The sequence below is a fragment of the Equus quagga genome, chromosome 11 (assembly GCF_021613505.1).
Source record: "Equus quagga isolate Etosha38 chromosome 11, UCLA_HA_Equagga_1.0, whole genome shotgun sequence".
Classification (NCBI taxonomy): domain Eukaryota; kingdom Metazoa; phylum Chordata; class Mammalia; order Perissodactyla; family Equidae; genus Equus; species Equus quagga.
This window is the reverse complement of record NC_060277.1, coordinates 111,184,919-111,212,847: the sequence shown is the minus strand read 5'-3', so window position 1 is coordinate 111,212,847 and position 27,929 is coordinate 111,184,919. Positions and strand designations below refer to the sequence as shown.

The window sequence follows — 27,929 nt, the reverse complement described above, 5'->3', positions numbered from 1 at the left end:
CCCCACCTCCCCTGACTTCCCGGCCCTGCCCCCATCCACACTGCTTACAAGCTGTGTGTCCTTGGGCAAGTTACTTAAACTCTCTGAGCCTCCATCTTCTCAACTGTAAAATGGGGATATAATAGTATCTATCTGAGCCCATGAAATGACAAACCGTGTGTCAAACTCCCAGGTCGCTGTCTGAAGCACAGTGAATGCCCCGTAAATATTAGCTAGTCTTCTTAGCACAAGATAGCTCAGGTTCTCATCAAGATGCATCTGTGTTCTCTGACCTCACACTGCCACAGCCAGCAAAGGCCAGCCTGAGGAGCACAGAACAGGGTACAGCAAGCAGGGTCCCCAGAGTCACAGCGCAGGGGCAGCCAGGAGGGGCCCGCAGGCCTCTGGTCCACACAGGGACTTGCATTGGGCAGCCCGACGCAGAGAGCACGGGCTTTGTAGACCTAACCTCTCCCCGTGCTCCGAGTGACAACCTGGAGCAGGGGCCTGGGGCCCCGGATATCCACCCTCACCCCCACCCCGCCCCCTAGGCACTCACACCCCCCTGCGCTCCTCCAGCCCCGGGCGTCCCAGGAAAAGACTAGAAAGGGCACAGCGCCTCCTCTGCACCTCACATCCCAATAAAATATTTATTATTTCAAGAAATAAATCTTTAAAAAAAGAGAGAGAAAAGAGTGTCTCTATTGCTTTCCCCCGACAGGTCAGGTCCTTGGTGACCACTGAGTTTCTGTGGCCGCAGGGGCTACCCAGGCCAAGAGAGGGCTCTCGGATGGGAGGCATCCTGGTCAGCCCCACGGTGGGGCTGGCCCTCTTCGCAACTCTCAGGGTCCTGGGCTGCCTCCCTGGAAGGGTGAGGGGCGGGCCGAGGTGGTGGGGTCGCCCGGGGAGGGGGTGGGGTTATAAAACTGGGGATGGGGTGGCAGTGTTTCTGAAGGCCTGAACGTGTTAATCAGGCAGGGCTCGGGGTGCAGGGAAGGGGGCGTCCTGGGGCTGGGGCAGGCATGCTGCACAGAGAGGGCCATTGGATCCGGAGGTGGTCTGAGGCTGGAGGAAGTCGTAGGCGGGGACACGAACGCAGTGGTCGGGGGTGGGGGGGGGTACCTGGGGCTCTCGGGCCTGGGCAGCCAGGAACCAGGCCAGGCGTGTCATGGGCTGCAGCTCCAGCCCAAGCCTTTGCCTCCAAAAGATGCTGGGGGAGGGGGTGGGGGGTCAGCACCTGTGGAGCAGCTGCCCCCAGAGTGGGGCCCAGAGCCTGTTCTCAGAGGCTGGGGGCGGGGGGACGGGGGAACAAATCCACGCTCTGCAATCACCGTCATGCCAGGACGGGCTTCAGGAGGAGCCCACGGTGAAGGGAGTTGGAACAAGCAGGAGAGGAAACAATTCAACCCAGGGTCTGGGTGGTCCCTGCACCCCAGTGTCGATGCGCACCCCAAGTGTAGAAGCAGGGGGAGTTTGAGAAAGCGGAGGGTAGGGCTAAGAGGAGGCCTTGCCCCAGTCCCCTGCTCCTTCTGTCCACACCCCAAACAACTCCAGAGGGACAAGGCTGAGCCCTCACACACCACTGCCCACTCCCTGGACCCTTCGGCGGGCCATGGGGTGAGCATCGCCCTGCTCCCTCTCTCGTCCGTCCAGAGCCCCCGTCCTGAGCCCAAGAAGGACCAGGGCCCTCTCTCCATTTGGTCCAGAATTGGCCTTGCACAAAGCAAGGGGCCTCTGATCACCAGCTCCTGGGTCAGTGGGACCCTCTGACCAACACCACGGCTGCTTGGCCACGACATGGCCCCGAGCCCCCCAGATGAGAGGGAGGAGCCTGCTCGGGGTGGGCGCCGGGCAGTCGGACCAGCTGCCCTCTCCCTAAACCTAAGTGCATGCCGGCTCTGCCCACTTCCCGGCTGAGGAACGAAGCTCCAGCTCGGGGCGTTGAGGGGAGGGCAGGTCGCTGGAGCTCGGAATCTGCTGGTGCTTTCTCCTGTGGCAGCGAGGGCCAGCCGGGTGGCCGGCCTCACAGACAGTCCCGGCACAAGGCCACCTGGCCCTTGCGGAAGTCCCGGCACGGGCAGAGCCGATGGTACTTGGTGCTGGAGCCGGCGCAGCTGAAGAGCAGGGGCTCCTTCTGCAGGAAGCACTCCCGGCCGGGCTGGGCGAAGGCCGGGTACAGGTGGTTCATCTCCGACTCGGTGCTGTCACAGGGCACCTGCAGCCTGGGTGGACACCACAGGCAGCGGGCACTCAGCAGGCGGGGCGAGGCGGGGCCACCCCAGCCTGGTACCGCCCACTCCCCCACTCTGGCCCATCCCATCCTGGACCACCAGCCCCAGAAGGCGATGCTTCCAGGAGCGCCAGCACAGACCCTGGGCTGCAGCTCCTTCTCCCACCTGCAGTGAGAGGAGGAGGGGAGGGCGGCCAGGAGGCAGACCCCTCAGGAGGAACCCTAGGCAGCTTTCACAGCATAGACCTAGCAGATGCCCAGACAGGCTGGCCAGGGCCTGAGGGAGGGGTAGGGGAGGGCAGGGAGCTTCCCCTGGTGGCTTGGGGCTGAGGCTTTGCCAAGAGTATCGCAGCCGTGACATGGATACCTGCCTGGAAGGTCCCTTCTGGATCCTTCCTGACTCACGTTGTCAGTGCCTTTGAGGCAACTGCAAGCCTAGTGACACTAAGCCCGCAGAGCAGATCCCCGCCCGGGCCTTTTGTGCCATCCTGTCGCCCTCCAGTGCTGAATCAGACCCTGCTCTGCTGCTATTCTTAGGGTTTTCATGGCCGGTTTTTTCGCAAGTGGGTGGCCAGGTCCTTCTTCCTAGCCTGTCTAGTCTGGAGGGTCCGCTGAAACCTGTCCGCCATGGGGGAGCCTGCTGGTGTTCGAAATACCGGTGGCAGAGCTTTCAGCATCACAGCCACACGCAGCTGCCACTGTGACAACCGACCGATGCGGGTGTGGTTCCCTGACTGGGAAACAAACCCGGGCCGCCGTGGGGAGAGCGCTGGACCTTAACCCCTAGAACCCTTGGCTCACGGGACGGCATTAAATCACCACGCTGCTGGCAGGGCCGGGGCGAGGTGGCTATGGGAGGGAGGAGCTATGGGTGAGCTGGGCTGGGCCAGCCGAGGAAGGGGTGGGGCGGGGCTCACTCACTTCTGGAAGGCGTCCTGGCTGTTGAGGAAGGGGAAGAAGGAGGGCTCGCAGATCAGCCCATGGTCCAGGCAGGTGTCCGTGCAGGCCCTCCCGGCGGCGGCCAGCCAGGCCCGGAGTGAGTGTGCTGGGGGCCAGGCACCGGGGGCCACGCTGGCGTTTTGTGCCCACTCGAGATGGGTGGCATTGGGGGCCAGGATGAAAGGGCTCTGCGGAGCTCGGGTCCCTGAAGGGGCAGGGCCTGGGGCTGCACAGAAGTCCTGCCCAGAGGAAAGCAGTGTTAGAAGGGGAAACGGGCCACAGATGCCACGGGCTGCCCTGGGGGCGTGGCTTGTGATTACAGTAATGGTGACGGCAGCAGCGCTGGGAGTTCCCGCCACGCCAGGCAGCCCGCCACACGTTGCTGCACCGCACCCAATGGGGATGAACATGTCTCCAGCTATCTTACAGGGAGGAACCTGCTCAGGGCCTATGGCTGGACAGTGGAGGCCTGTCCGTGTGCTGTCCACCCTGTGCCGTTTCGCTGCTGGTCACACTTGGGTTAGGCTCAGGGTCTCCACCCCGGGGCCCATGCGCCCCGCCTGTGGTGGGCACAGGGATGGGACTGCAGAGTCTGGGAGCTTCATGATGACACCCCTTCCAGTGGCTGGGACCCGAGAGTCCCTGGCTCTGGCCCTGGCCCAGCACCACAACAAGCCCTCCCTTCTGGGGCCTCAGTATCCCGCCTGTCAAGTGATGGGCTGGAACACTCTCTCAGTCCCTAATGTTCGTGGGTAGGGGGCAAGGGGTGGACAGAGGCCATCTACTACCTGCCTGAAAATCTAACAGCCCCACCTGGTCCCGCAGGCCACAGGCCCTGTCCCGCCCTTCCACGCATCATCATCAGGAGAGCCCGGCCTGGAAGAACACGCTCCGCCTGTGGGCCGTGTGGCGGCTCAGGCCCCCGGGGCTCAGGACCCGGCCTTCACAGCAGCAGCCCTTCCCCTGGGATCTCAGGGCAGAGCTCTCAGTCCCACGCCCCGTCTCACCAACTCACCCAGGGGTGGGGGGAGTGGGGGTCTTCCCTACTTCTCATTCACTCAATCAGTTGCCAGACTTCGAAACAACTTTGTTACGAAAGTGAAAAATGAAAGTCTCTGTGTTTCCGTGTTGTGACACGGGGTTGGGGGCTCCAGAGCTGGGGGCCCAGGTCTCCGAGTGGTACCGCTTCCCCCGCCCGTCTCCAACCACTGCAGGAAGGCGGGGGTTGATGGACGCAGCACCCTGGGCACAGGTGGCCCCTCCTCTGGCCTGATGGGGTTGGGGTGGCGGCCCCCATCCCTGGGGCAGAGAGCAGAGCGCCCCCCCCCTACCTGGTGCTGGATGTAGGCGTGGATTCGCTCCAGCATCCCCTCACAGGTGTACTCGTAGGGCAGGTAGGGATCTACCTGTGGGAGAGATGGGCAGACATGCAGCAGGAAGAGCCCTGGGTCCCCAGACCTGGCTGCCGGGGCCCAGCCATGCCCAGCACTGGGACAGAGAGCTAGGCGGCTCTAGGACCAAGAGGCCAGCTCACCCCTCCCCACCCCCATCCCAGCTTCCCTGAGCTCCGTCCCCTCCTGGGCTAGGAAGCCTGCTCTTCCCACACCAACCCAGTGGACTCATCCCCCACTCTTAGGTACACCTCCTCCGGGAAGCGGTCTCTGAGCACCCCCCACTCCTGTTCCAGGGGCACTGTTCCCAGCATAGAATTAGTGCCTGTGTCGTTATTTGTGATTTTGCCCTCGTGTCCCTGAGGTTACGAGCCCCGGCGGGCTGGGACTGTGACTCCTCACCATGGAAGCCCTGGTGCCTGGCACAGTGCCTGGTATACAGTAGGTGCTCAGGAAAGACCCGTGGAATGAAAGAGCATCCCAGCTCTGCCTGTATCCTGCCCAAGACGTGGAATGTTCACACAAAAGGGACAGAGGGGTGAACCGCAGGCCCTCCAGGGCCAGTCAACTGACCCCATCTCTTATCAGCAGAGTGAACACGAATTGTCTTTCAGAAAAACTGCAAAGTCACGTAGCCAGGGCACGCGCGAACGAAGAAATTGTGACCTGAAACGACCTTGGGACCAAAGACTCTCCTTCCACGGAACCCAAGGACCAGAACACGACTGGACCTTGAAAGTCGGACTCTTATCAGAAGCAAGAGGTCCATCGTTCAGGAAGATCCAGTGTGCAAATTCCTTCCCCACCTCATCAAAACGTGTAAACGTTTAGAACCTCACCATAAATGCTTGAAGCCCACCAATCAGAGCCTGCCCCACCAGCATTTCCACGTGCAGCCCGTTCTCCCTAACCTCTTAAATTTCCCCCCAAATCCTGAATCGCGGAATCAGATCTGAGGGCGCACGCCGCCTGTCTCCCTGGACATCCTTCTCTCGGAATAAAAGCTGATCTCTCCCCCAAAGGCGGAGGCCATAATTAATTGGCTTGTTCATGCGCGTCGGGCAGAGAACCCCAATTTTGTGCAGTAACAGGGGCATCTCCCAGTCGGGTGGAATGCGACGACATTTGTAAAGCGTCCTGCCCAGGCCAGGCACCTGAAGCTACACAAGATTCCAACCCCCAAACAGAGGCCACACCCCGCCTGTCTGACATCCAGCAGCCATCAGCAGTGGGGGACGGGAGCGGACAGATTGAGTAGCTGGGCCCGTGGAGCGAGGAGGACAGAGGGAAGAGGTGATAAAGGGGGTGTCCACCTCCCCTGAGAGGGCACCCCACCTCCTCTCCACTCTGCTCACCTGCCCACCCCACCCCTGTTTACATCGACCCCCACAGCCCAGCACACACCACCCTGGAGGAACCTGTCGGCAGGATGGGCAGGAAGCAGGACGGGGTGACACAAGGACAGGGGAAGGACCCATCCCAGACGCAGAGAAAGGTCTGTTTTGGCCTCCAACCTCCCCATTCCCGACAGGTGTGTGCGTCGGCACCATACCCGGCCCAGCCCAGCCTGTCTCCCATTTACGCCATTTTCCTGCCAGCAGCTCCAGATCGGGTAGTTTCAGCCCAGGTAGGGAAATCCTACAGTTCTGCCCGACTCCACAGCCCCCTTCTTCCTCATGAGGGACGGGCAGTGTCGGAAGTCCGCTGGGGCCACCCTGGGTCCTGCTTCCTGTATACCCCACCTCGACAGGCTGGAGGCCCGCCCTGGGCCCTCTGGCCAAGTGGATGTCCTGATGCTCCAGCTGAGGAGGGACCCAGGGACGCAGCAGCCGCTGCTCCCCTTGAAGCTGGTCCAGGCCACCAGAACTGATTCTCGGGACAAGACCCTTTGTTCCCTGTTCTGACTGCACCCACACGTGAGCAGCTGTTCTTAATACTGAGGCGGTTCCAGATTCCCAGAGAATCCTCCGCTCCAGCGTCCAGACACCTTCACAGCCCGGCACCCGGCGCAGCCTTTCCAGCGCTGAGCTCCGCCCGGCTCGGGTCCCAGCGGATGGCCCATGAAGGCCTGCAGCCAGTGGCTGCCTGGGGGTCCCCGGTACCTCTGGGGGTGTCTCTCAGGGACAGTGCTTCAAACCCTGCTTATAATAAAACCCCCCAGAGAAGAAACTTCCCTACACATTCACTCTGTCTGGTCCGCCCCCGAGTCACTCCCCGCTGCGGTCTGAGCTGACTCGCACGGTAATTCAGAGGCCCCTGTGCGAGGGGAGCGCTCAGCCAGCCACGTCCCACCTGCCACGAGCCTCCTGCCTGCGCCGGCCTGCCTGGAAATTACCCCCATTAGGCCTAATCACAGGTGCGAGTGTGGGAATCAGAATGACAGAGTGACAGGTGCGGCGCTGCCGGCCTGCGGGATCGAGCGGGGAGGCCAGCACTGGCATGGCCTTCTCCGTCTCCTCTGCCACGGCCTCACCCTGGGAGGAGAGATGCCAACAGGCAACCCCACCGAGGCCCAGAGGCTATGGAAAGGGGCCCCCAGAGCTGGGGGACAGCTGGGCTGGGTGCCTATACCCCTCCTTTTCTCCTCCCCTCCACTACCCCCTCCCAGCAGAGGCCCGTGACTCGCAAAACAAGCTGTGTCCCCCCATGGTGTCCCTCATTTGCTCTCTAGGCTGCTACCAGCTGTCCCTAAATCAGTTTTCTAAAACAGGATTATCAGAATCGCCCAGGGCCCTTGCTTAAAATGCAGATTCCAAGGCCACACCCAGTCCTTCTAAATCAGAAGATGGGGAGGGGCCCAGGAATCTGGTTTTTTCTTTCTTTTTTGGGTGAGGAAGATTGGCCCTGAGCTAACATCTGTGCTCATCTTCCTCTATTTTGTACATGGGTTGCCACCACAGCATGGCTTGATGAGCGTGTGTAGTCCACTCCTAGGATCTGAACCTGTGAACCCTTGAACTCCAGGCTGCCAGAGCAGAGTGCACGAACTTAACCACTACCCCACCAGGCCAGCCCCCCAGGAGCCTGCACGTTAAACACCTCCAGGTGATCCCTGGGTTGGGGTGCAGTGTCTGAGAGGCAGGAGGCCCGGGAAGGGCGGGCTGGTCAGGGTCCAGCTGTGGGTCTCAGCTTGGGGGATGTGCAATGTCTTGGGTCCTTGACCTTCTTGTTATGGTAATTTTCAATTAACTAATTAACAAAATTAAACAGATGTTCATGTAAAAAACATCAAAAGGAAAAACAACGAAAAGTGAGCTTTCCTCCCGACCCGACAGCCAGCCCCTTCCCGGGGCAGCCGCTGTGAGCAATTTCCTGTGTCCAGCCAGAAATCACGTGTGCGTGGCCAAGCACACTCCGTGCACAGCCCACCGCCTGGAACACCCCTCGTCTTGTTCTGCGCAGGGGTCGGCCCTCCACGCGGCTGCGCGTCCTGCTCACTCAGCTGAGCAACGCGTCCTGGGGGTTGGCCGGACCTGAGCCCTGGGGGTGTGCAGAAGCCTTGGCGGCGCCCCCCTGCCCCCTGGGGTAGAGGCCTTGGAGAATTGCTTTTGCAAGGGGAGAGAAGAAGGGGCGGGAGGAGTGTGGGGCGGGGGTGCCCTCCAGGGCAGCTTCCCCTCCCGCACACCACGTGCCATGGGGGGGCCTTCTGGAGGCGGCATCCACCTGGGAGGCAGAGGGCTGGGCCGCTGCTCCGGCTGGGTGGGCCGTCTCTTCTGCACCGAGGGCCCCTGAAGAGCCCCGCCTAGGGCCGTCTGGAGGAGAGGCAGGCCAGGGTGCCGGGAGCTGGCCCCCAGGCACGCCCTCGGCCAGCCCCGCGTGGAGTGGGGGTAAATGCAAGTTTCCTTGCTCTTCTGCTCCCAGGATGGGACAGCCTGGGATGTGATCTGCCCCACCTCTTCGAGGCCCCGCCGGCCTGAGCGCTAGGTGACCGGCTGGATGACACCCCCGTCTCACTGTCACCCCAGGACCTTCCTTCCTGGGGTCACCTCCCAGATAAACGACTCGGCTTAAATCGCTGCCTGGGGGCCCGCTCCTGGAAGACCCAGCTCAGAGTCCGAGGCTGAGGACCCTGTGGCAGTGGAGGGACCGTTCTGGAGCCGATGCGTCCGGGGGAGCGGGGGGCTCTACCCACCGCTGGCGGAGGTCCGGGGTGCAGCCTCTCCCCAGGTCCGCCGGCCACGCCTGTTTCCACTCAGGACGGGCATGGCCAGGGCCCAGTGATGCTCCTGGCACTTTCACTAGAGAAACTCACACCCGGACAGGAGGGGAGGACAAGGATGTGAGCAGGAGAGGAGGAGGCGGGGCGCGGCGGGAGTTTCCCAGGCCGGTGCAGAGGGGGAGCTGAGGCTGGGGGTCCCGAGGTGGAGTGATTGACACAGGGGACACAGGGGCTGTTAACAAAATGCAGCCCTGCCTCAGGGTCAGGATGACCAGGTAGGGCCCCTGGCCCAGAGTTAAGCCTGAAGACCCCATGGGGGTCTACCCCTGCCAGCCTCTGCCCTTGAACATGGCGGTGCCCCAGCCCCCCCGCAGCAGACACCAGGGCAGCCAGGTGTCCTCCCCGGGCACCGCCCTCCCTTGCAGAAGGAACCGGAATATCATGTCCCTCGTCCCTGGTCGTGGTAGCCCCAGCCCCACCGAGTCTAATGTTCCCCAATTCTGCCCCAGGGCACGCCCTTTGACCCAGTGCTGCGTGGGGGTGGGGGGGGGGGGGGGGGGGGGGGCACACCGGGCAGGGTGGTTGTTTTTGCTCAGCCTGGTGTTCCAGCTACAGCGCGCCAAGGGCCCAGGGGTCACAGCGAGCAGAGCACGGTTCACGCAGTCTGACCCTCCCCAGACGAGGGAACTGCAAGAGCACAAGGAACCATCGGAAGCCGCTGAGTTCCCGTGGAGGAGATAAGCCGCAGAAGCCCCTCCTGACTCTCAGCCCACCCGCACGGGTGCAGCCACACCACCGGCCCTCACACTCACAGAAGGAGAGCGGAATGCTCCACCCTCTTGCTACTCAAAGGGTGGCTCCTGGGCCAGCACCACCGGCCCACCCCAGACCTTGTCAGAAACACAGGATTTCAGCCTCACCCCAGCCTTGCTGAACCCGAACCTGCATTTTACCAAGATCCCCAGATGACCTGTGTGCACATTCTACTTTGTGATGTGTTGCTAACAGGCCACAGACCCACACCGACATCAGACTTCAAAGAACCCCCCCTGCATTCATCCTGATAATATTTACTCAGCACCTAACTTGTGCTAGGAACGCTCACAGAACCTGGCCCCCAAAAGACGCTCAATAACTTATTCTGGATCCAGGGTTGCCATGTAAGGTTGTGCAGGTTGCCCACTGCACAAAGGTGTTTTTTGTTTTTTTTTTTTTTTCCGTCCACCCCTCCCACCTCTCCCTGAGACACACACGCACATCCAAGTTGGTGAGTGGGTGACTGTGCTCAAATTTGCCAACCCAGGCCTGCAAGTCTGAATTTACCAAGAGGGGTGTCTTTTTCTAACAATAGCGAAGACCCCCAGGGTGGGCTGGTGGCAGTCCTGACTGCATCTGAGCCTCACCTGGGTCTTCATGATGGCCTTGATGGCTGCCTCAAACTCGTCCGAGTTGTTGTAGTCAACGGTCCACACGTGGGGCTTGCCAATGAAGTTCTCCGCGTACGGATGCTGGGAGAAGACCTGGCCAGGGCACAGGGACAGGAGGCTTCTCCCTCTGCCTGCCGGGCCGGGCTGGGCTGGGGAGGCCCCCACCCGTCTGTCCCATCTCTGCCTTCACCCTGTGCCCCAGTCTCCCTCCTCCAGGAAATGCAGGGTCCCCCGTCCACCCTCTCATGGGGCAGGGCCTTCCCACTCACCTCCCTGGAGGTGGGCTTGCCCCGGAAGAACTCGTGGTTGAGGGAGCTGTGGGGCGGGCTGAAGCGGGACTGCAGGAAGACACAGCCGTTGGCGATGGCCTCCAGCGGGGCGGGGCCCTCATAGGGGAAGCCAAACCCTATGAAGAGCTGAAGAAGTCAGGTGGCACAGTGGTCAGGGAGGGCTAGGCACGGCGGCCCAGGAGCCCCAGGGGGGAGGCTGGGGGTGGGACATTCACAGGAGGCAGCTGGGGCAGCAAAGACAGCCCAGACCACCCGTGTGCCATGCAAGCACTCCTCTCTCTAGGCCTCGGTTCCCCATTTGTGAAATGAGGGGGTCCGATTAGGTGATACCAACGGGCTCTTCCTGCTCTAACAGGCTGTGATTCTGGAGGGGAAAAGAGAAGAGCGAGGGTTTCAAGCCTAGAATGCTTCAGACCCACACCTACAGCCGACCTCAAAGGACCTTTACTCACTCTTCCTAAAAATATTTATTCAGCGCCTAACTTGTGCTAAGAATGCTCACAGGGCTGGCCCTTGGAAGGTGCTCACTAAATGATTCTGAATCCAGGGTTGCCACATAAGGTTGTTTGGGTTGCTCACTGCACAAAGGTACCCTGCCCCCAACCCCCAGCACATACATACACACACATATACATCCAAGGAGCTTGAGGAAAGAAGCTATCGTGAGATCAGCAGAGGGCCTGAAAGCTGGCTGGAGACCGTCTGGCCTCAGCTGACACTTCAGGGCCCAGCAGCAGGGTCATGCCTACTGTGCCCGCCACTGCTCCAGCAATACAGCTCAGGGCCTTCCAGAAGCATCAGTCAGAGCTAATGGCCCGATGGAACTCCAGCCAGGAACCCCCTCAGCCTACCCTACCACCCCCTCAGTGGCTCTGAGAGCTAGGGCTGACACAGGAGTCTGCTGGGCTGGATGGGCACTGAGGGCGGACAGGTGGGCAGTCCGACTCCTCTTCCTCATCACCGAGCTTTGCTCTGCTGGCCCTGCCCAGGTCCCTTCACCGCGGGGCCTCCCCTGTCCAATGGGCAACCCCATCTCTGCCCTCGGCTCTGACCAGCCCCCAGGAGGCCCGGACATGTGGCTCAGGGCCACAGGGCATGCTGGGGCGTGTCCACACGTGGAAGGGCCAAGAGTGATGGTGGCAGGCGTGGCAGGCATGTAGGGGCATCCTGGCGGGACCGGGCTGAGGACGGGGGCGGCGCTCACCTTAGCCTTGCGTAGCAGCTGCTGGAACTCGGGCTGCGGCAGGAGGCCGTGGTTCTTCACGAAGGCCGGGACCTCGGGGGGCCGCTGGCTCTCGTAGTACACAGTGCCATGGATCTCCATGTACTTGTTCAGGATGCCCAGGAACTTCTCCTTCCCCTGAAAGAGGAGGAGGAGGAAGAGGAGGAGATGGGAGCATCGCCTACTGTGGAGGCAGAGCCAGCCGAAGAGACAGCCCTGGTCTGGAAGTCAGAAAACGCGGCGCCAGGCTTAGGTCGGCCGCTAACCAGCTGTGTGACCTTGGGAAGGTCCCTCTCCTCTCTGGTGCTCCATTTCATAATCTGTGAGTCGTGGAGGTTGGACTAGACCAGAGGCTTCCGGACTATTTTTAGCCACGGAGCTGTTTTCTTTCCAAAGGAACCCCATGAGGACAACATTTAAATGGATCCAAGTGGAGCTGCTTGGCCTCCCCGAACCTCTGATGACCTCCAAGGAGCTCTGGGGACATGTGGAGCTCTCTGGAGCCCGGACCATCCACCTACCCATTCCTCATCTATCCATCCCTCCACCCTCCCCTCCATCCTTCCGTCTACCCATGTATCCACCTGTCTGCCTCTCCAACTAGCCATCTTGCTTCCCTCCCTCCACCCACCCACCCACTCATCCATCCACCCATCCGTCCAAGCAGCACGTATTTATTGGGCACCTGCTATGTGCTGGCACTGAGCTCAGTGCTGGGAGCACAGCAGGGACAAGACAGAGCACTTGTCCTCATGGAGGACACCTGTGAGTGCCCTCCACAAACTAGCAGAGGCTCAGTCCCTCTAGACCCGGGAGTCCCAATCCAGGCTCTGCTTCCCCTCCAGCCTGCAGGGGAAGGGGAGCACGGGAGGCAGAGCACAGGGAGCAGACGCCCCTCACCCCGGGCACCCGTCTGACCCTGGGGCCGGGGCCCCGCGCAGGAGCTGCTCAGTGCAGGACCTCAGCAGGGCAAAGCGCGGGATCTGCTGCTGGGCTTTGCTTCCGGGGGCGTCGAGGCAGAAGAGAGGGAGGGGCAAGCTGAGGGGAGAGCAGCTTCTGGACCACGGAGAAGGGTGGACAGCAGAGGGGGCTCCTTCCAGGGAGGGCGAGTGCCCAGCAGGCCACCCGGTCAGAGAAAAGGAGCCCACGTTTCTCCACGTCCTGCTGGCTAGCCACGAGCTCGGACAGCAAGGACCTTCAGCCCAGTGTTAGTCTGCAAACACAGCTCTTGCAGGATGCCGTCAGTGGACATCAGAATGATTGCTAACAATTCACGTTTCGAAACTTAAACCGTGTAAGTGGGAGCCGTCCACTCCGGGGAATGGCACGCGAGGTGATACAGGTGGGCCCGGCCTCGGAGAACCACCAGGAACACGGGAAATGGAAGCAATCCCGCGCAGGCCCTGTAAAGCCAACCCAGGGTGAAGAATGACGAGGCCAAGGTCCAGAGAAGGAGGAAAGGAGGCTGCTGAGGCCGCTGTTGGGCTCAGCTTCCCCCAGGGCCACCTGCTGAGGCCACGGCAGCATCTAGGTGACTGAGCGGAGCTTCTGGTGGCCTCACAGAGCTGAGGACAAGTCAGAGCTCAGGGCTGCTGAGGATGGGGAGCCCCGATGGAAATGCCCCTCTTCGGGTCTGAACTCTGGGCAACTACAGTCTGGGAGAGAGGGCAGCCCGGAGCCGGGGCAGCCCCTCCAGGCCTGAATCTGTTTAAATCGTCCAACCGTGGTCACTGATTGAGGTGATGCGGACTGTAGGGCCCAGCCACGAGCCAAGATAAAGTCAGCTTCTCTCTGGAAGAAGACAGCGTCATCCTTGACCTCACATTATTTCTATAATCTTTCATGTTCCTTTTCCAGAACTTCCAAAAATAAGAAAAGGAACCAATAAAATCCCAACCAAACCCCAGCAGGGATTTTGTAGAAATTGACAAACTAATTTTAAAACCCGTTTGGAAACTCAAAGGACCTAGGACAGACAAAATAACTTTGAAAAAAGAGAAGAAAGGGGCGTACTTATATTTCCTGATTTTAAGACTTATTATAACGCTACAGGAATCAAGACAGTGTGATTCTGGCGGCAAGATAGACAGACAGATCAAGAGAACAGAACAGAGAGTCCAGAAATAGACCCACACATGTACGGTCAATTGATTTTTGACACAGGTGCAAAGATATTTCAGTGGAGGAAAGATGGTCTTTTCAATAAATGATCATGAAACACTGGATATTCATATGCAAAAAAAAAAAAAAAAGAAAAGAAAAAGAAGTTCAATCCATACTTCATATCATATATAAAAGTTAATTCAGAATGGATCACAGACTTAAATGTAAATCCTAAAACTATAGAACTTATAGAAGAAAACATAGGAGAAAAATCTTTGTGGCCTTGGGTTAGACAAAGATTTCTTGGATGTATCAAAAGCATAATCCATAAAACAAAACATTGGACTTCATTGAAATTAAGAATTTTTGCTCTTTGAAAGATGCTGTTAAGAGAAAGACAAGCCACAGACTGAGAGAAAATATTTGCAATGCTTATATCTGATAAGGAACTTACATCCAGAATATGTAAAGAACTCTAACAAATCAATAATAAGAAAATCACCAATTTCTAAAATGGGCAAAATTTTTGAAAAGATACTTCACCAAAAAAGATATGTGGAAGATAATAAGCACACAAAGATATCTTTAACATTGTTAGTCATTACAAGGGATCACACGTTAAAACCACAATTAGATACCATTGCACACCTTTTAGAATGGCTAAAATTAAAAAGACCGACCAGGCCAATTATTGATGAATTTGTAAAGGGACTGGAACATTCATGTATTGCTGGTAGGACTGTAAAATGTTGCAACCACCTTTCTTAAAACATTAAACATAGTTCTCCAATATGACCCAGCCATTCCGCTCCTAGGTATTTACCCAGGAGGAAGGAGAGCATATGTCTGTACAAAGATTTGTACTTGAACGTTCATAATAGCTTTATTTGTAATAGCCAAATGCTAGAAACAACCCAAATGTCCATTAACAAGCGGATGGATAAACAAAGTGAGGTGGAACCAGACAATGGAATACTACTCAGCAACGAAAAGGAATGGACTATTGATAACATGCAACAACATGGATGAATCTCAAAACAATTATACTCAGCGAGAAAATCCAGACAAAAATGAGTATATACCCTATGATTCCATTTATATAAAATTACAGAAAATGAAAACAAATCTATAGTGTCAAAAATCAGATCATGGGTTGCCTGGAGATGAGGAGGAGAGGAGACAGGAGGAGGGATGCCAAAGGGAAGAAGGAAGCATGTAGGGGAGGTGGATATGTTCACTATCTTGATCGTGGTCAAAGCTTATAAAGTTATACATTTTAAAGATGCTTAATGCACTGTATGTCAATTACACCCAATAAAATTGTTCAAAGTGGATTTTTAAATTAAAAAATGTAAATACTTTTGATTTAAAAAAATCAAGTACTTGAGAAGACAAGACTATATGATCAAAACCCAAGAGAAACAGACAATAAAAACAGACCCATAGGAGATCTAGATGCTAGAGTTACCAGACACAGACTTTAAGATGAAAATGCTGAGTATGGTCAGGGAAGTAGAAGATAAAATTTGAAACCAAATGGAAATGCTAGAAATAAAAAACACGATGGCTGACATTAAGAATTAAATGGATGAATTTAACAGCAGATTGAATATAGCTGAAGAGAGAATTCATTTAGTGAATTTAGAACAAAAGAAATATCCAGAATGAAGCACAGAGAAACTAAAGTGTGGAAATTACGGAGAAGAACGTAAGAGACAAAGGGGATACAGCAAGGACCTAGAGGATGTGCAAAGGGAGTCCCGGAAGTAAAGGACAGAGACTGGGCCAGACGCAGCGCTCCGAGATCAGAGCTGAGAGTTGTCTAAAACCAGCAGAAGAGCAAACCACAGATTCAAAAAGATGTACAAACTCCAGGTAGGATAAAGCAAAAGAAAACCACACCGAGGCAATCACAGCAAAACTGCCAAATGCCAAACAAACGGGAGACTCTACGGCAGGCGAAGAGATGAAAACTACCTTTAAAGGAACAATCAGACCACACTGACTTCTCAACAGAGATGACAGGAGCCAGAAGCCAAGCTAGAATCCTGTTCACGGTGAACGTATCCCCTAAGACGTTTCTAGAAAATCAGAAGCAGAGCGGACTCAGACTGAGGTTGCTCTTTATGTGGGAGGATCATGATCCCAAATGGAGGCTCAGAGATGTAAAAAGGAAGACAGGGCAATAAAAGGACAAACGTGGGTAAATGGAAATGAACACTGACTGTATAAAACAATAACAATAACATACGGTGGGATACAGAACACAGCCCACAGAGCCGCCCCCGTGGTCTAGTGGTTAAGATTTGGCGCTCTCACCACGGAGGTCTGTATTCGCTCGGTCAGAGAACCACACCCCCTCGCCTGTCAGTTGTCACACGGTGGGGCCTGCGTGTTGCTATGATGCTGAAAGCTATGCCAACGGTTTCTCAAATACCAGCAGGGTCACCACGGTGGACAGGTTTCAGTGGAGCTTCCAGACTGAGAGAGAATAGCAGTAAGGACCTGGCCACCCAAAAACACCGGCCATGAAAACCCCGTGAATAGCAGCGGAGCAGTGTCTGACACAGCACCGGAAGGTGAGAGGCTGGTGCAAAAAGACGGTAGGGTTCAGCTCTGCTGTCCACAGCGTCGCTAAGAGTCGGAATCGATTCAACAGCACTGACAACAATAAAATATGTAAAGAGAATTAAATAGGTTGCGGGGGATGAAATTATAGCATTTTAAGGTTCTCTTATTACCCAATAAAAGGTAAACATATTTATTTATTTTTAAGTATTTTTAAAGTTTTTCTTTTTTTTTCCCCTAAAGATTGGCACCTGAGCTAACGTGTTGCCAATCTTCTTTTTTTCCTTCTTCTTCCTCTCCCCAAATCCCCTCAGTACATAGTTGTATATTTTAGTTGTGGGTCCTTCTAGTTGTGGCATGTGGGATGCCGCCTTAGCATGGCCTGACAAGCGGTGCCACATCTGCACCCAGGATCTGAACCCGTGAAACCCTGGGCCGCTGCAGTGGAGCGCGGGAACTTAACCACTCGGCCATGGGGCCGGCCCCTAAAAGTATTGATTGATATTAGACTTTGATAAGTCACAGATGCATGTTAAAATCTTTAGAGTTGCCATTAAAAGAATATGAGAGAGTACAATTAGTCAGCTAAAGGGGGTGGATTTAAAAATATCAATGTAAAAGGAGATCAGTAATAAGGGGGAAAAGAACATGAAACAGCAAGAAAACGAAACAGAAACCAACTAATAAGACAGTAGATCCAAGGCCAAATAAATCAGTAACCACACTAAATGTAACAGGACTACTTATGATAAAACTGAGTGATGCTCATAGAAAAAAATCAAATCAAAGATGTAAAGTGTGAAGAAAATGTTGCCGAACCCCCCACTCCACTTCCTAACCCCATTCCCAGAGGCAGCTACTATTGACAGCGATTACTAATAGTTTCTTGTGTAATCCCTGAGCTCTTTGGTGCATTATAAGCATATATACATTTTCTTTAAAACACACACAGAAATGCACAAACGCATGTTCCATATACTGTTCAGTAACTTTGTTGCACCTAATCGTATATAGAATACACGTGTGTATTTATGTACGTAAACAAAGTTTCACAAAAGAAATTTACTCGATACATATAAGGCCCTCTAATATCCTTTTATTCTACTGTTTCTACGTTATTCTATTTCATTTAAAAAGGCTAATGAAGACTCTGAGTTAGACAAAGACAAATACTGATGATCTCACTAATATGTGGAAAGGAAAAGTCGAACTCATAGAAACAGAGGGAGGAACGGTGGTCACCAGGGGCTGGGGTGGGGACGCGGGGAGAGGTCAGTGAACGGGTCCAAGCCTCCAGTCACAGGACAAACAAGTTCAGGGGTCTGCTCTATGGCACGGTGACTGGAGTTAATAATACCGTGTTGTATATTAGAAATTTGCTAAGAGAGTAAATCTTGCGAGTTCTCATTGCACAAAAAAAAAAAAAAAAAAAAGAGAGAGAACTATGTGAGGTGATGGATGTGTTAATTAGCTTGAGTGTGGTCCTCATTTCACAATATATATGTATATCAAGCCATCATATTGTACACCTTAAGTATATACAATTTTTCTTTTGTCAATTATAACTCAGTAAAGCGGAGGAGAAAAAAACGAGAGCTCTGAACTGATTTCAAAGTTTATCCGTGGTTGCAACCTGCAGTTTCGAAAGCCCCCATATTGCCCCCACATGGGTCTTCTGAAGTCTGGAACGTTTCCTCCAGCAGCAAGGATGGGTTTGCCCTGCGCCTGAACCAGCTGCCTCTCTCCTGCCCCCGACTCCCACTGGCCGGGACCGCACGCTCCGATGAAACAGCAGCATCTGAGCCTCAGGCTCCAGCTCTGCTCTCCAGGGACTCGGCTAAGAGGGGCCTCTGACAGCCGGGCCGATCCTGCCTGCTGCTCCCACAAGGATGCGATGACCTTTCGTCTCCTCCCTTCTCCACTTCTCAGCCACCTGGTCCCCTGAACTCTGGATGGCATTTGTCCCAGGATGCTGCTCTCATTCTTGTCTTCATCCAGCCACCTCTGACTTCCTTCAGTCACACAGACCAGAGCAAAGATGTCTTTTTTTGGAAGCAGCTTCTTTGAGGTCTCTTGCCAAACAGCGTCGCTCCCGGCTATCAGAGCAGCTCCTGCGCTGGAGATAAAACCTTCTCTGTCCGGACTTCATAACCTCTCCCTCCCTTGGGGCAGTTCCTTACCAGTGTTTTCTGGTAAAAGCAGACAAAGTCTGTGCTATCTCCCTTCTCAGCGCCCTGGGCTTCCGTGGCAGCCAGCGTGTACGGCATCATATGAAGATGACCTCTCGCTCCTCTTGCCACACCCCTTGGTGGGCATCTCAGCTCAGGTCCTGGACCTTTAGTCCTGCCTCCAGAGCTTCTCTCCGCCACCGTCCAAGCCGTCATAACTAGGGAGGCGAGACAGAGTCGGAGTCCAGCGTCCAGGCTCTGGAGTTAGATGTGGGTTTGAATCCCAGCCTGTCACTCTAACCTCGTGCCTGGGTTTGCTCACTCGTACAATGGGCATGACAGCACGGAGGACCTGCCTCCCAGGGGACGGCTAAGTGCGAGACTGTATGTGAGCCTAGGACACAGTAAGTTCTGGGTGAACCAATATTAGCCACCGCTATGACCTCCCAGACCACGGAATGACCTCGAAATATCTCCCGTCTCCTCGGTCCTCAGTCACAGAAGGCCAGAGCTGAGCTGGGGACATGGCTGCCTGGGGCAGAGCCGCTTCCAGCATCCCCTGAGACTGGGCATGGCCACGGGGCTGGGATCTAGCCAAGGGGCAGCATGGGCAAGGGAAGCATGTGACACTCAGGAAGCCTCCCTAAGTGTGGCCCCTCTTGCCCCTTCCTTCTTGCTGGCTGGAGTGCAGACAGACATGAGTGAAATGTTTGTGGTCACCTTGAACCACGAGGCAAGACTGGGGGTGGAAACAAAACCAGGGGTCCACACGGTGAGAAGACCCCGGGAAGGTCCTCACCAGCCCTGGACCGACACCTCCAGAGTTTACAAACAGAGGTCAGGAAAGAAAACACACTTGTGAAAGTCACTGTTACTGGGGGCTTTCCTGTGACAGCTCGGCCTAACCCTAAGCGATACAGTGCGAGAATCACTGAATTAGACCATCATGGAACAAACAGGCCCGACCTAGGGTGCAGGTGCAGCTCCACAGGGTCCCCATGATCAGCACCTTTATTATTAGCCTTTACCTTGTGTCACCTGCCTTAGGTCACCGGCCCATCCTGGGAGCTGCCCTGCCCCATGCCCTGCCGGACCTGACCTCTGGGCCTGCCTCTCCGCTCACAGAGGGCCCCAGAGAAGCGCCTTCCTGGGACCCCGCTGTCCCCATCACCCTCCTCCCCACCTCGGTCCATCCACAGGAGCCACGAACCCCAGAGAGCCTGTCTCGGGAGGCCCCTCAGGGGAGACCCTGCAGAGAGGGGCGGGGAGAAGGAGGCGGAGGGAGCACGCGGCAAAGGGCCACCATACCTGGAGCTGCCTCGTTGCCAGCGGGGCGCAGAGAAAAGAGGAGAGAGACCAGGTCAGTGACCGGCGAGCAGGCAGCCTCCCACACAGGCAGCACCCCCGGGGGCCCCCGCCCTGAAGATGGGGCTCCAATCCCTGGGCCTCTCCTGCCTTCCCCACTGCCTCCCGTCCCGCAGAACCCAAGTCTGGCCTAACCCGCCCCCACCCCCGCCAGGCTTACAGTGTTTACTGCTCCGTCCTAGAGCGGGTGGAGGGTTAAGTCACAGCCCTTGATAAAGGACATTTGAGTTTGTCGCGGAGTGGGGCAGGGAGGGGACAGTCACCAGCCCGCAGCCTGGGGACTTCCAATGGCCGTAGGACCTCTTTTCTGACCGTTAGTGGGGACGTTTCCCACCGTCCAGGCTGGGGTGGCAGAAGGGAGCGGGATCCTGGCGGTGGGAGTCCCTGGGGGCCGCGGGCGGCCACACTCACCTTCCAGATGCTGGCCTCCTTGCCGTACACCACGGCCATGTTGCTGGCCTTGCCGCCTCTGACAAGCTGCTTCTCCGTCTCGTTGAGCTCCTCGGACACGAAGCCCATGAAGGAGTTGTCCGGGGTGTGAGCTGCAGCCAGACCACAGGTCAGGAAGGGGGTTAGCAGACAGCCAAGGACACGCCCCAGGTCTACTGGGACCGGCCCCGTGGGAGGGGTCCCCGTTCCACAGGGATGGGGAGAGGGGCTGGTGGGGAGAGGGGGCCGATATCCATCAGCGCCCTGGCCCTGGGCCTCTCCCTCTCCCAGAGACTGCCACAAAGCCTTGGAGCAGAAGGAAACCTGAGAGGTCACTTAGTGCTCCCTGAAGGTTTTCAGACTAGGAAACTGAGGCACGGGGCCCTTGCGACCCCGCCAGAACCCCGCTTTCATCACAGCCCTCCTCCCCATGTTGCTCAGGCCCACGGCTTCCGCTCCCCCTTCTCTCTCACTCCAGGGCATCCGTCAGCAGGACCTGCCACCCCGGGTGGGGCTGCTCACACCACCCTTTCACTGCTGCCCTGGCCCGGCCCCACCAGCTCTGTCCTGGGCCACTGTGACCGTGGCCCCCCATTTCTGTGCTTCTCTTGGCGTGGTCTTTTCTCCCAGTCAATCCTTTCAAATTTAGGTCCAATCAGATCCCTTCTCTGCACAAAACCCTGCAGCGGCCCCATCGGCCGAAGTCCCCACCACGACCCGCAGGATCTGCCCCCAGACCCAGCGGGGCGCACTCCCTCTCTCCACACAGACCTTTGCTCACGTGGCCTGCTGAGTGGTCCTTCCCAACCCTGTCAGCCTCTGTCCCCTCCCCCTGCTTTGTTTTTTGTTTGCTCACTGAGCAGACGTAAAATCACACATTGATTCGTTCACATCTTATTGTTAGAATATAAGCCAGGAGCACAGGAGCTCTGTTTGCTCCCATCTGTGTCCCCGGCACCTGGGAGGGCCGAATGCATGGACACATCTTCCCTCCTACCCCTTCAGGCTTCTCTCCCTGCTGGTCCCTCTGCCTGGAGCGCTCCTCCCCCTTCTCAGATGAGAAAATCCTATTCAGCCTTCAGGGCCCCACTCACGGGTCACCCCCTCCTGGAGGCCTTCTCTGGGGCGTGCCTGCCCCCAGCTTGTGCCCCGTGCAGGGGTTACGTCTCTGTTAAAGCGCAGGTCACACTCTGACTTCTCAGGGTCCCCAGAGCCCACCAAACCGGGGGCTAGGGGATGCGTGTGACCTTGCGCCCCGTTCCTCGCGTGCTCAAGGGCCATCCCTGATTGGCTGCCTGCCGCAGTGGGACAGGGGCGCGGGCACAAGGGCCATCCACCCGCAAGGCACCAACCCCTCCTCCCCAGGGAGAGGACCTCGATACAAAAGTTTACTGACCCCATCACCTCGGCTCTCCCTGCCCAGGTGGGAGAGGCTATGCAGGGCAGGCCGGCGGCAGCCACGCATTTCCAGGACAGCCCTGCCTCCAAATACCCTATTTCTTCATTTCAGATCTACAGTTTTGACATTTTAGCATTTGTGCAATTGGGATTTATACTTTAATCCAGTGTGTGGATTTAAGGTGGTATTTCTGCCCACTCTGAACAGCCACAAAAAGCCATAGTCGACATGTGGTGCGTCTCAGAAGAGGCGATGGTTTTCTGTGGAAGGGCCCCAGGAAGCTCACGGATTCTGGGTCTGAAAATCCGACCACTGTACGGACGGGCGTTTGCTGGTTGCAGAAAAAACCCTCCCTTCTCTAGAGCTTCAGAGGCATAAGGAGGGGCCCTGGAGACCTGGAATTATCTCTGCGATGGTTGGGGCATGGGCAACTCTCCTGTCTCAGGAGGCTCTGCACAGGCCGGGGAGAGGCCCCAGGAGAGCAGACTAGACCCTCCCTGACCCTGTTTGCCTGCCCAGCCCCCATCCTCCCTCCCTCTCCTCTGGCTCCAGCTGCAGCTGCCACCCAGGCCTGTGTCCTCAGTCACCATTTCCTCAGAGCTGAAGAATCCCTCATTCCACCAAGTCCACCAGGAGGGACAGGGTTAGAATGCAATTAGCTGAACTCCAGTGCGTGGGACGGGGAAGTATTGCAACCAATTAAAATCACAGGGACCATTAAGCAGAGAGCTCCTGGGGGCAGGAGCAGGAGAGGCGGCCGGCCTCCCAGTTAGCTCACCGGGGAATCCACCGCTCGATGGGAGAGGGGTCTGCCCAGGAATTCCTTCCTGGATGTGGTACATCGTTAAAACCCACAGGCCTCTCTGGTTTTCGTTCTTTCTTTAATTTATTCAATCAATTAACATTTTCTGAGGACCTCGATAGGCCCCAGGGAGATAAAGATAAATCAGTCCGTGGCCCCTGCTTGAGTGGTTCATAATTGATCAGGGGGAAATCAATGTATAAGTCAGTCAGTCTAATACACTTCAGTGTACAGATTTAAGAATTATAAAAATAGAGGTGAAGGGGCAATACATTCTGCCTGGAATAGGAGATGAGGGCATCAGTGGAAACGACAGTAAAAAGAAGAGACATTTGACTTGGGGTTTTGGAGGACGAGTAGGAGTTTACCAGGTTTGGAACTCCACATTCAGTCCTCGTTTTCTCAGTGGGGATGATTGCAGAAGCTCCGAACCCATCTCCTGCTTCCCCCTCCTTTACCACTGCCCCTTTGACCATCTGCAATCTGCCAGAACAATGTGCCTCAAAAAACTTTTTCTCCATGACATTCTCTAGCTCAAGAATCTACAGCGAATCTTGAATTACAGCATCCGATGTAAACTAGGAACCTTTGCTAAAAGGCCCTGTTCCTCTGCTCCCGGAGCCTCCACGTCCCTCTCAGCAGCCTCAGACCTCAGGCTTCCCTTCCCCGTGAGCTCATTACCCAGGCTCTCAGCTCCATGCTACCGTTCTCTGCTATCACATGAGCTGTTTCCACAGCCTGGTGCATCACCACCACCCACAGGACTTTCCCTCCAGAAATCTGCTCCTGGGGCCCCACCCCACGCCAGCCGCTCTCCTGGGAGCACAATGTCATCAGATGAGCTGTAGTTCAGTCACTCTTCTCTTGGAGAGGCCTCATGCAACCTTGAAATGGGCCCTGGGGAGGGAATCTGGTGCTCACAGAGCTGTGTGACCTCACACGGGACGCTCTACCTCTCTGGGCCTCTCATTTGGGCTCCAAGGAACCATCCTAACCTTCTGGAATCCAAACAAGCCATGATTTATGTATTCAGATGCCTCTAATACAGAGCCTGGAGAACAAGTCAAAAGAAGATCTGAAGCCCCCCGAAACTGCATGAATTAGACAGGCTAAATAAAGATCAGACGCTTGACTTAAAGCCAGGCCCTCAGGACCCTGCTCAGAACCTGGCTTGCTTTTAATTTAGATACAGTCCCAATGAGAGTGCTTGCTGGCTTCCTGACCCAGAGGCTTCAGAGCTGCAAACGAGCCGCGGAAGATGCTGCTGGAGGCAGCAGCACTGACGGCGGCGACGGCCAGTGACAGCTGACGGCCCCCGACACGGAGGAGAGGCGCCATTAGCGAGGGGACGCAGCTCCGCGCATGTCTGCCGTTCCCGGAGGCCGGCCTGTGCACGAGACGGGGACCCGCCCGGAGGCGTCAGGAAAAGGGTAAACCAGTCCTAGCTCAATGTGTTCGGGAGGGCTCAGTGTGCGTGTGTTAGAGTCTCATTACAAACGGTTAAAGCTCAGCTCTAACGGGATTCCTCGCCCGAAGCCTTTCATCCGAGGGTCTCCACGGGGCCCAGCCCACCATGCCCAGTGTTGGAGCCCACCGGAGCGCCTGCATTTCCAGAAGCTTCCGGTTCTTTCCACATCCATCTTCACTGCATCTGTCCCCTCCGCTCAGAAAAGCCCGCCCATCCCACTCCTCTGCCACCTGCCGAACTCCTCCAGTCCACTCTGGGACGCCTCTCTTTCTGGGATGCCATGGGATCCTCAGCTCCGGAACCGTGTGCTCAGCGGCTCTCTAGAGCAACATGTGCTCCTGGAGGGCAAAGGCCACACCCTCCTGGGGTCACGACGGGAAGGTCGCTGCATTTCTCCTGAGCTGGGGGCCCAGCGGGTGCCTCCCGATGTGGCTGCACAGCGGCTGAAAGGGGACGAGGCTCCCAGGGAGGCGGACACCTGGGTGGGTCCCAGCCCCGCACCGCCTGGCCCGGGAGAGGACAGAGAGGGAAGACGGGGCCCGGCCTCCCCCGTGCCACCCTGCAAACCACGGGGAGGCCCCTCCGCCCGCTGGCCCACTCCAGCAGCCGGGACACTCACGGAACATGGTCATGAACTGCTTGGGGTTGAGGTTCCAGTAGCCCCAGTTGGTTCGGTAGCCGTGCAGCGTGGCGTACTCCTCGTGGTTGTATGCAGGTTCCGTCCCAAAGGTATCGATGACCCGGATTCGGCACCTGCCCCCCCCCCGGGGACCGGGAGCCAGGGTCAGTCCCTATCAGCATCTCCCTGGGCTGGGCTGGGGCTGGCCAGGCTGGGGGTGCTGTAACTGGCCGCTGGCTGGGTCAGGGTTGGGGTCAGACACTACCTGGCTGTGTGACTGCAGGCAAGCACCTTAACTTCTCTGGGTCAGCTTCCCCATCTGTCAAGTGGGGATAACAACAGCCTAGCTGTCTCATGGCCGTATGGATACACCTAAACCGTGGACTAGCTCAGACATCATCAGTTATTACCCCCGCCTCAAGGGAGCCTTGGGGGGGGTCTCTACCACTGCCCCAGGGGTCATCTCTAGGATTTGCACTTTCCTGGGCAGGGAGCGGCAGTGGCTTGAGTCCACAGCCCCTCTGCCCAGGGGCCTGACACCCCGACGTGCCTGGCCCGCCCGGGCTGAGATGCAGAGGGGCAGGGTGGGGGACTAGCCACTGCCGCGGGCCCACCTCAGGGAAGGCGGTGCCTCAAAGTCTCCTCTGCAAGTGTGGCCACTGCAGGTGGACTTCCCACCTGGACAGAGGCTCCGTGCGATCCGAGGCCACTATCGATGGGCACACCCCAGGGAGTGGGCCCCTGAAGAAAGTCGCTGACACTCAGACGCCCCCCACAAGGAGCTCCCTCACCCCGAGTCCTTCCCGGTGACCCAGAATTGTCCACAGACTGCTGAGGTCGGCAGCATTCCCCCGGAGAAGGGGCAGGGGGCGGGCGGAGGCAGCTCTGGTGCCTGGAGAACATGCATTAATAATAAAAGCAATAACGCTGCCTGGTGGTTTTTTTTCCCTAATAAAATCATGTGGGATAGTCAATGGGACTGGAGCAAATGTAATAAATAGCAGGGCTCTCTGTGCTAAATTAAGCCCTGCATCTGCCGGCTGCAGAGACCGGAGCGATGGCATTGGCCTTCCTCCAGACCAGGAGGGGTGGGGGAGGAGAGAGGGAGCGGGGAGGGGTGCTGGGCCCCCACATAGCACAGGTCACGCCCGGTCACCTGTCCTATTCCTTCCTGCAATTGCTCCCCCACCCCCCATCTAGGCGATCTCTGACACTCGCTCCCTGGCCTGCCACGCACAGCGGGGCAGTGGAGCGACTCGCTGTGGCTTATTAATTGTCACCGAGCTGGCCAGGAGGCAGAGCTGGTGGGAGAAGGAAGGTGGTGGGGAGGGCGGAGGGCCGAGGGTGGGGAGAGCCTCCCTCCATGGCAGACCGGGGACAACACAATTCTCCCACCTGGGGACCAGCGGGCACGAGGGGGTGGGGCTCAGGCCGGGTCGGGGGCTGCTGCATGCGCCACTGCCCTCCACTGTCCCCTCACCGGTACTTCTTGAAGGAGAGTCCCATGTGCTGCTTCATCTGCTGCAGGCCGTGGTAGTCGGTGTAGATGAGGTCGAAAGGCAGCGGCACGGTGAGCGGACAGTTCCCCCGGCCTGGCGGCACCCCTAAGTTACTGAGAGAAGAGCCCTTCAGAGTCTGAGCCCCAAGAGGGACCCACAGGCAGCAGAAACCCATGGTCCCCATCACCCCTGCGTTTGGGGGACCTAGAGCCCACCCTGATGACACACAGGGAGGGGTGCCGAAAGGAAAGTGAGGCTGGTGCATGAGTATTGGCAGATTCTCGGGAGCAAGCAAACAGGGCGGCCGTGTACTCTTTTTTTTTTTTTTTTAAAGATTTTATTTTTTCCTTTTTCTCCCCAAAGCCCCCCGGTACATAGTTGTGTATTCTTCGTTGTGGGTTCCTCTAGTTGTAGCATGTGGGACGCTGCCTCAGCGTGGTCTGACGAGCAGTGCCATGTCCGCGCCCAGGATTCGAACCGACAAAACACTGGGCCGCCTGCAGCGGAGCGCGCGAACTTAACCACTCGGCCACGGGGCCAGCCCCGGCCGTGTACTCTTGTGTAGGTTTTTCATGGCACAAGAGACTCCAATGAGGGGCAAGTGGGACTGAGATCCTACTTGCCAAGCCGTGCACTGGCCTGGGCTCCCTGCCAGGTGGAAGGGGCGGCTTTTGCTAATTCACACAAATGTGCTCCCTTCAGGGCTGTGTCCACCCAGAGGCAGCACCATTATCCAACCAACGTTCACAAAGCGCCAGGAAGGCCCGCTCTGGCCCTTGGCACAGCATCAGTGTCTGGAGCCGAAGGGTCCCAAGGCTCCTGCCTCAGCAGATAAAGTCCCGCTGCCAACCGGCTTCCTGCCCTCAGAGCTGCCCAGCCCTGCCTCATGGGCGGACGCTGCTGCTGGGTCACCCACACGCAGGTTTCATCCGGGCCAGGGCTGCCTCTGCGGACCCCGTGCTGGAGCCCATGGGACATCTCACTGGAGCCTCATGGCCCCCTCCAGAATCGGCATGTCTGCTCGGTCTGCCTCCCTGGAGACGGGCTGGAAGCCCCCCACCAGGCACCCGCAGCGTAAACGCCTTTGCCCAGGGCCCCTGCGCGCCACCCAGGAGGCTCCGCTCTGCCCGACCGCACACCCGCTGCAGGAGGTGAGGAGGCGGTTGGCTCGCTCCCTCCGAAAGCCTGTACAGAACCCCTGAGTCCGGCAGGCAGTGGTGTCGGCCCCCGAGAGCAGCCCCCCTTTCTCTGGGGGCTGCACAGCAGCCTGACTCCCCCAGTTCCCACCTCCCTTGAAGGCGTCCCAGCGAGCCCCTTCGGGGATCCATGCCACAACCAGCAGACTCGGGTGGGAGATTGCGTGCGAGCTTTGACAAGTTCACTGGCTCATCAGCGGCAAAGGGCCACCATCCACCTGTCCCTGGGTCATATTTCGGGCTCCCTGAGACACTTTGAGCCAGGTGGAGAAGCGCCGCCTGGATGGCTTTGTGCTCCTTGCTCACGCTCAGCCTGTCACCATCAGGAGTTGGGGTGGGGGCGCTGTGTACCCCGACCCCTGAGCACAGCGCACAGCGGGGACTTTCCAACGAGGTTTACAGTAGAGACGACTGGGGGTCGGGGGGGAGGAAGCTGCATGCCAGGGGGATGGAAGCGTCAGGTCCCCGTGCCCTGCAGAGAGGGGCCGCAGGGGGGCTTTCTCTGTGCCTGCTCCCACCAACCAGTGCGCCGGTCAACTCAGCTTCCCCCACCCGGCTCCCCTCGCTACGTTAGAACCTCGGCCGCTAAGTTCAGAGGGGAGTGCAAAGATCTAATAACCACTCTCTCCTCATTTCTTATGTCTAAAATTAAAAATGGCCAAGGGCTCCCCGATCC

At 57.1% G+C, this 27,929-nt stretch overlaps 1 protein-coding gene across 1 annotated transcript in view; it reads right to left on the bottom strand.

Annotated features, from left to right (window-relative positions):
* Positions 1 to 1,316: 1,316 nt before the first annotated feature.
* MGAT5B (alpha-1,6-mannosylglycoprotein 6-beta-N-acetylglucosaminyltransferase B) overlaps positions 1,317 to 27,929 on the bottom strand; it is a 75,702-nt gene continuing 49,089 nt past the window's right edge. Inside the window, exons 9-17 of the mRNA XM_046674647.1 lie at positions 26,039 to 26,170; positions 24,559 to 24,692; positions 20,253 to 20,383; positions 11,620 to 11,775; positions 10,395 to 10,541; positions 10,102 to 10,218; positions 4,480 to 4,554; positions 3,131 to 3,387; positions 1,317 to 2,201 (exon numbers count right to left, since the gene is read on the bottom strand). Coding sequence (XP_046530603.1) covers positions 2,003 to 2,201; positions 3,131 to 3,387; positions 4,480 to 4,554; positions 10,102 to 10,218; positions 10,395 to 10,541; positions 11,620 to 11,775; positions 20,253 to 20,383; positions 24,559 to 24,692; positions 26,039 to 26,170 — 1,348 coding nt within the window. The 3' untranslated portion in view covers positions 1,317 to 2,002. The remainder of the gene's footprint in view (positions 2,202 to 3,130; positions 3,388 to 4,479; positions 4,555 to 10,101; positions 10,219 to 10,394; positions 10,542 to 11,619; positions 11,776 to 20,252; positions 20,384 to 24,558; positions 24,693 to 26,038; positions 26,171 to 27,929) is intronic.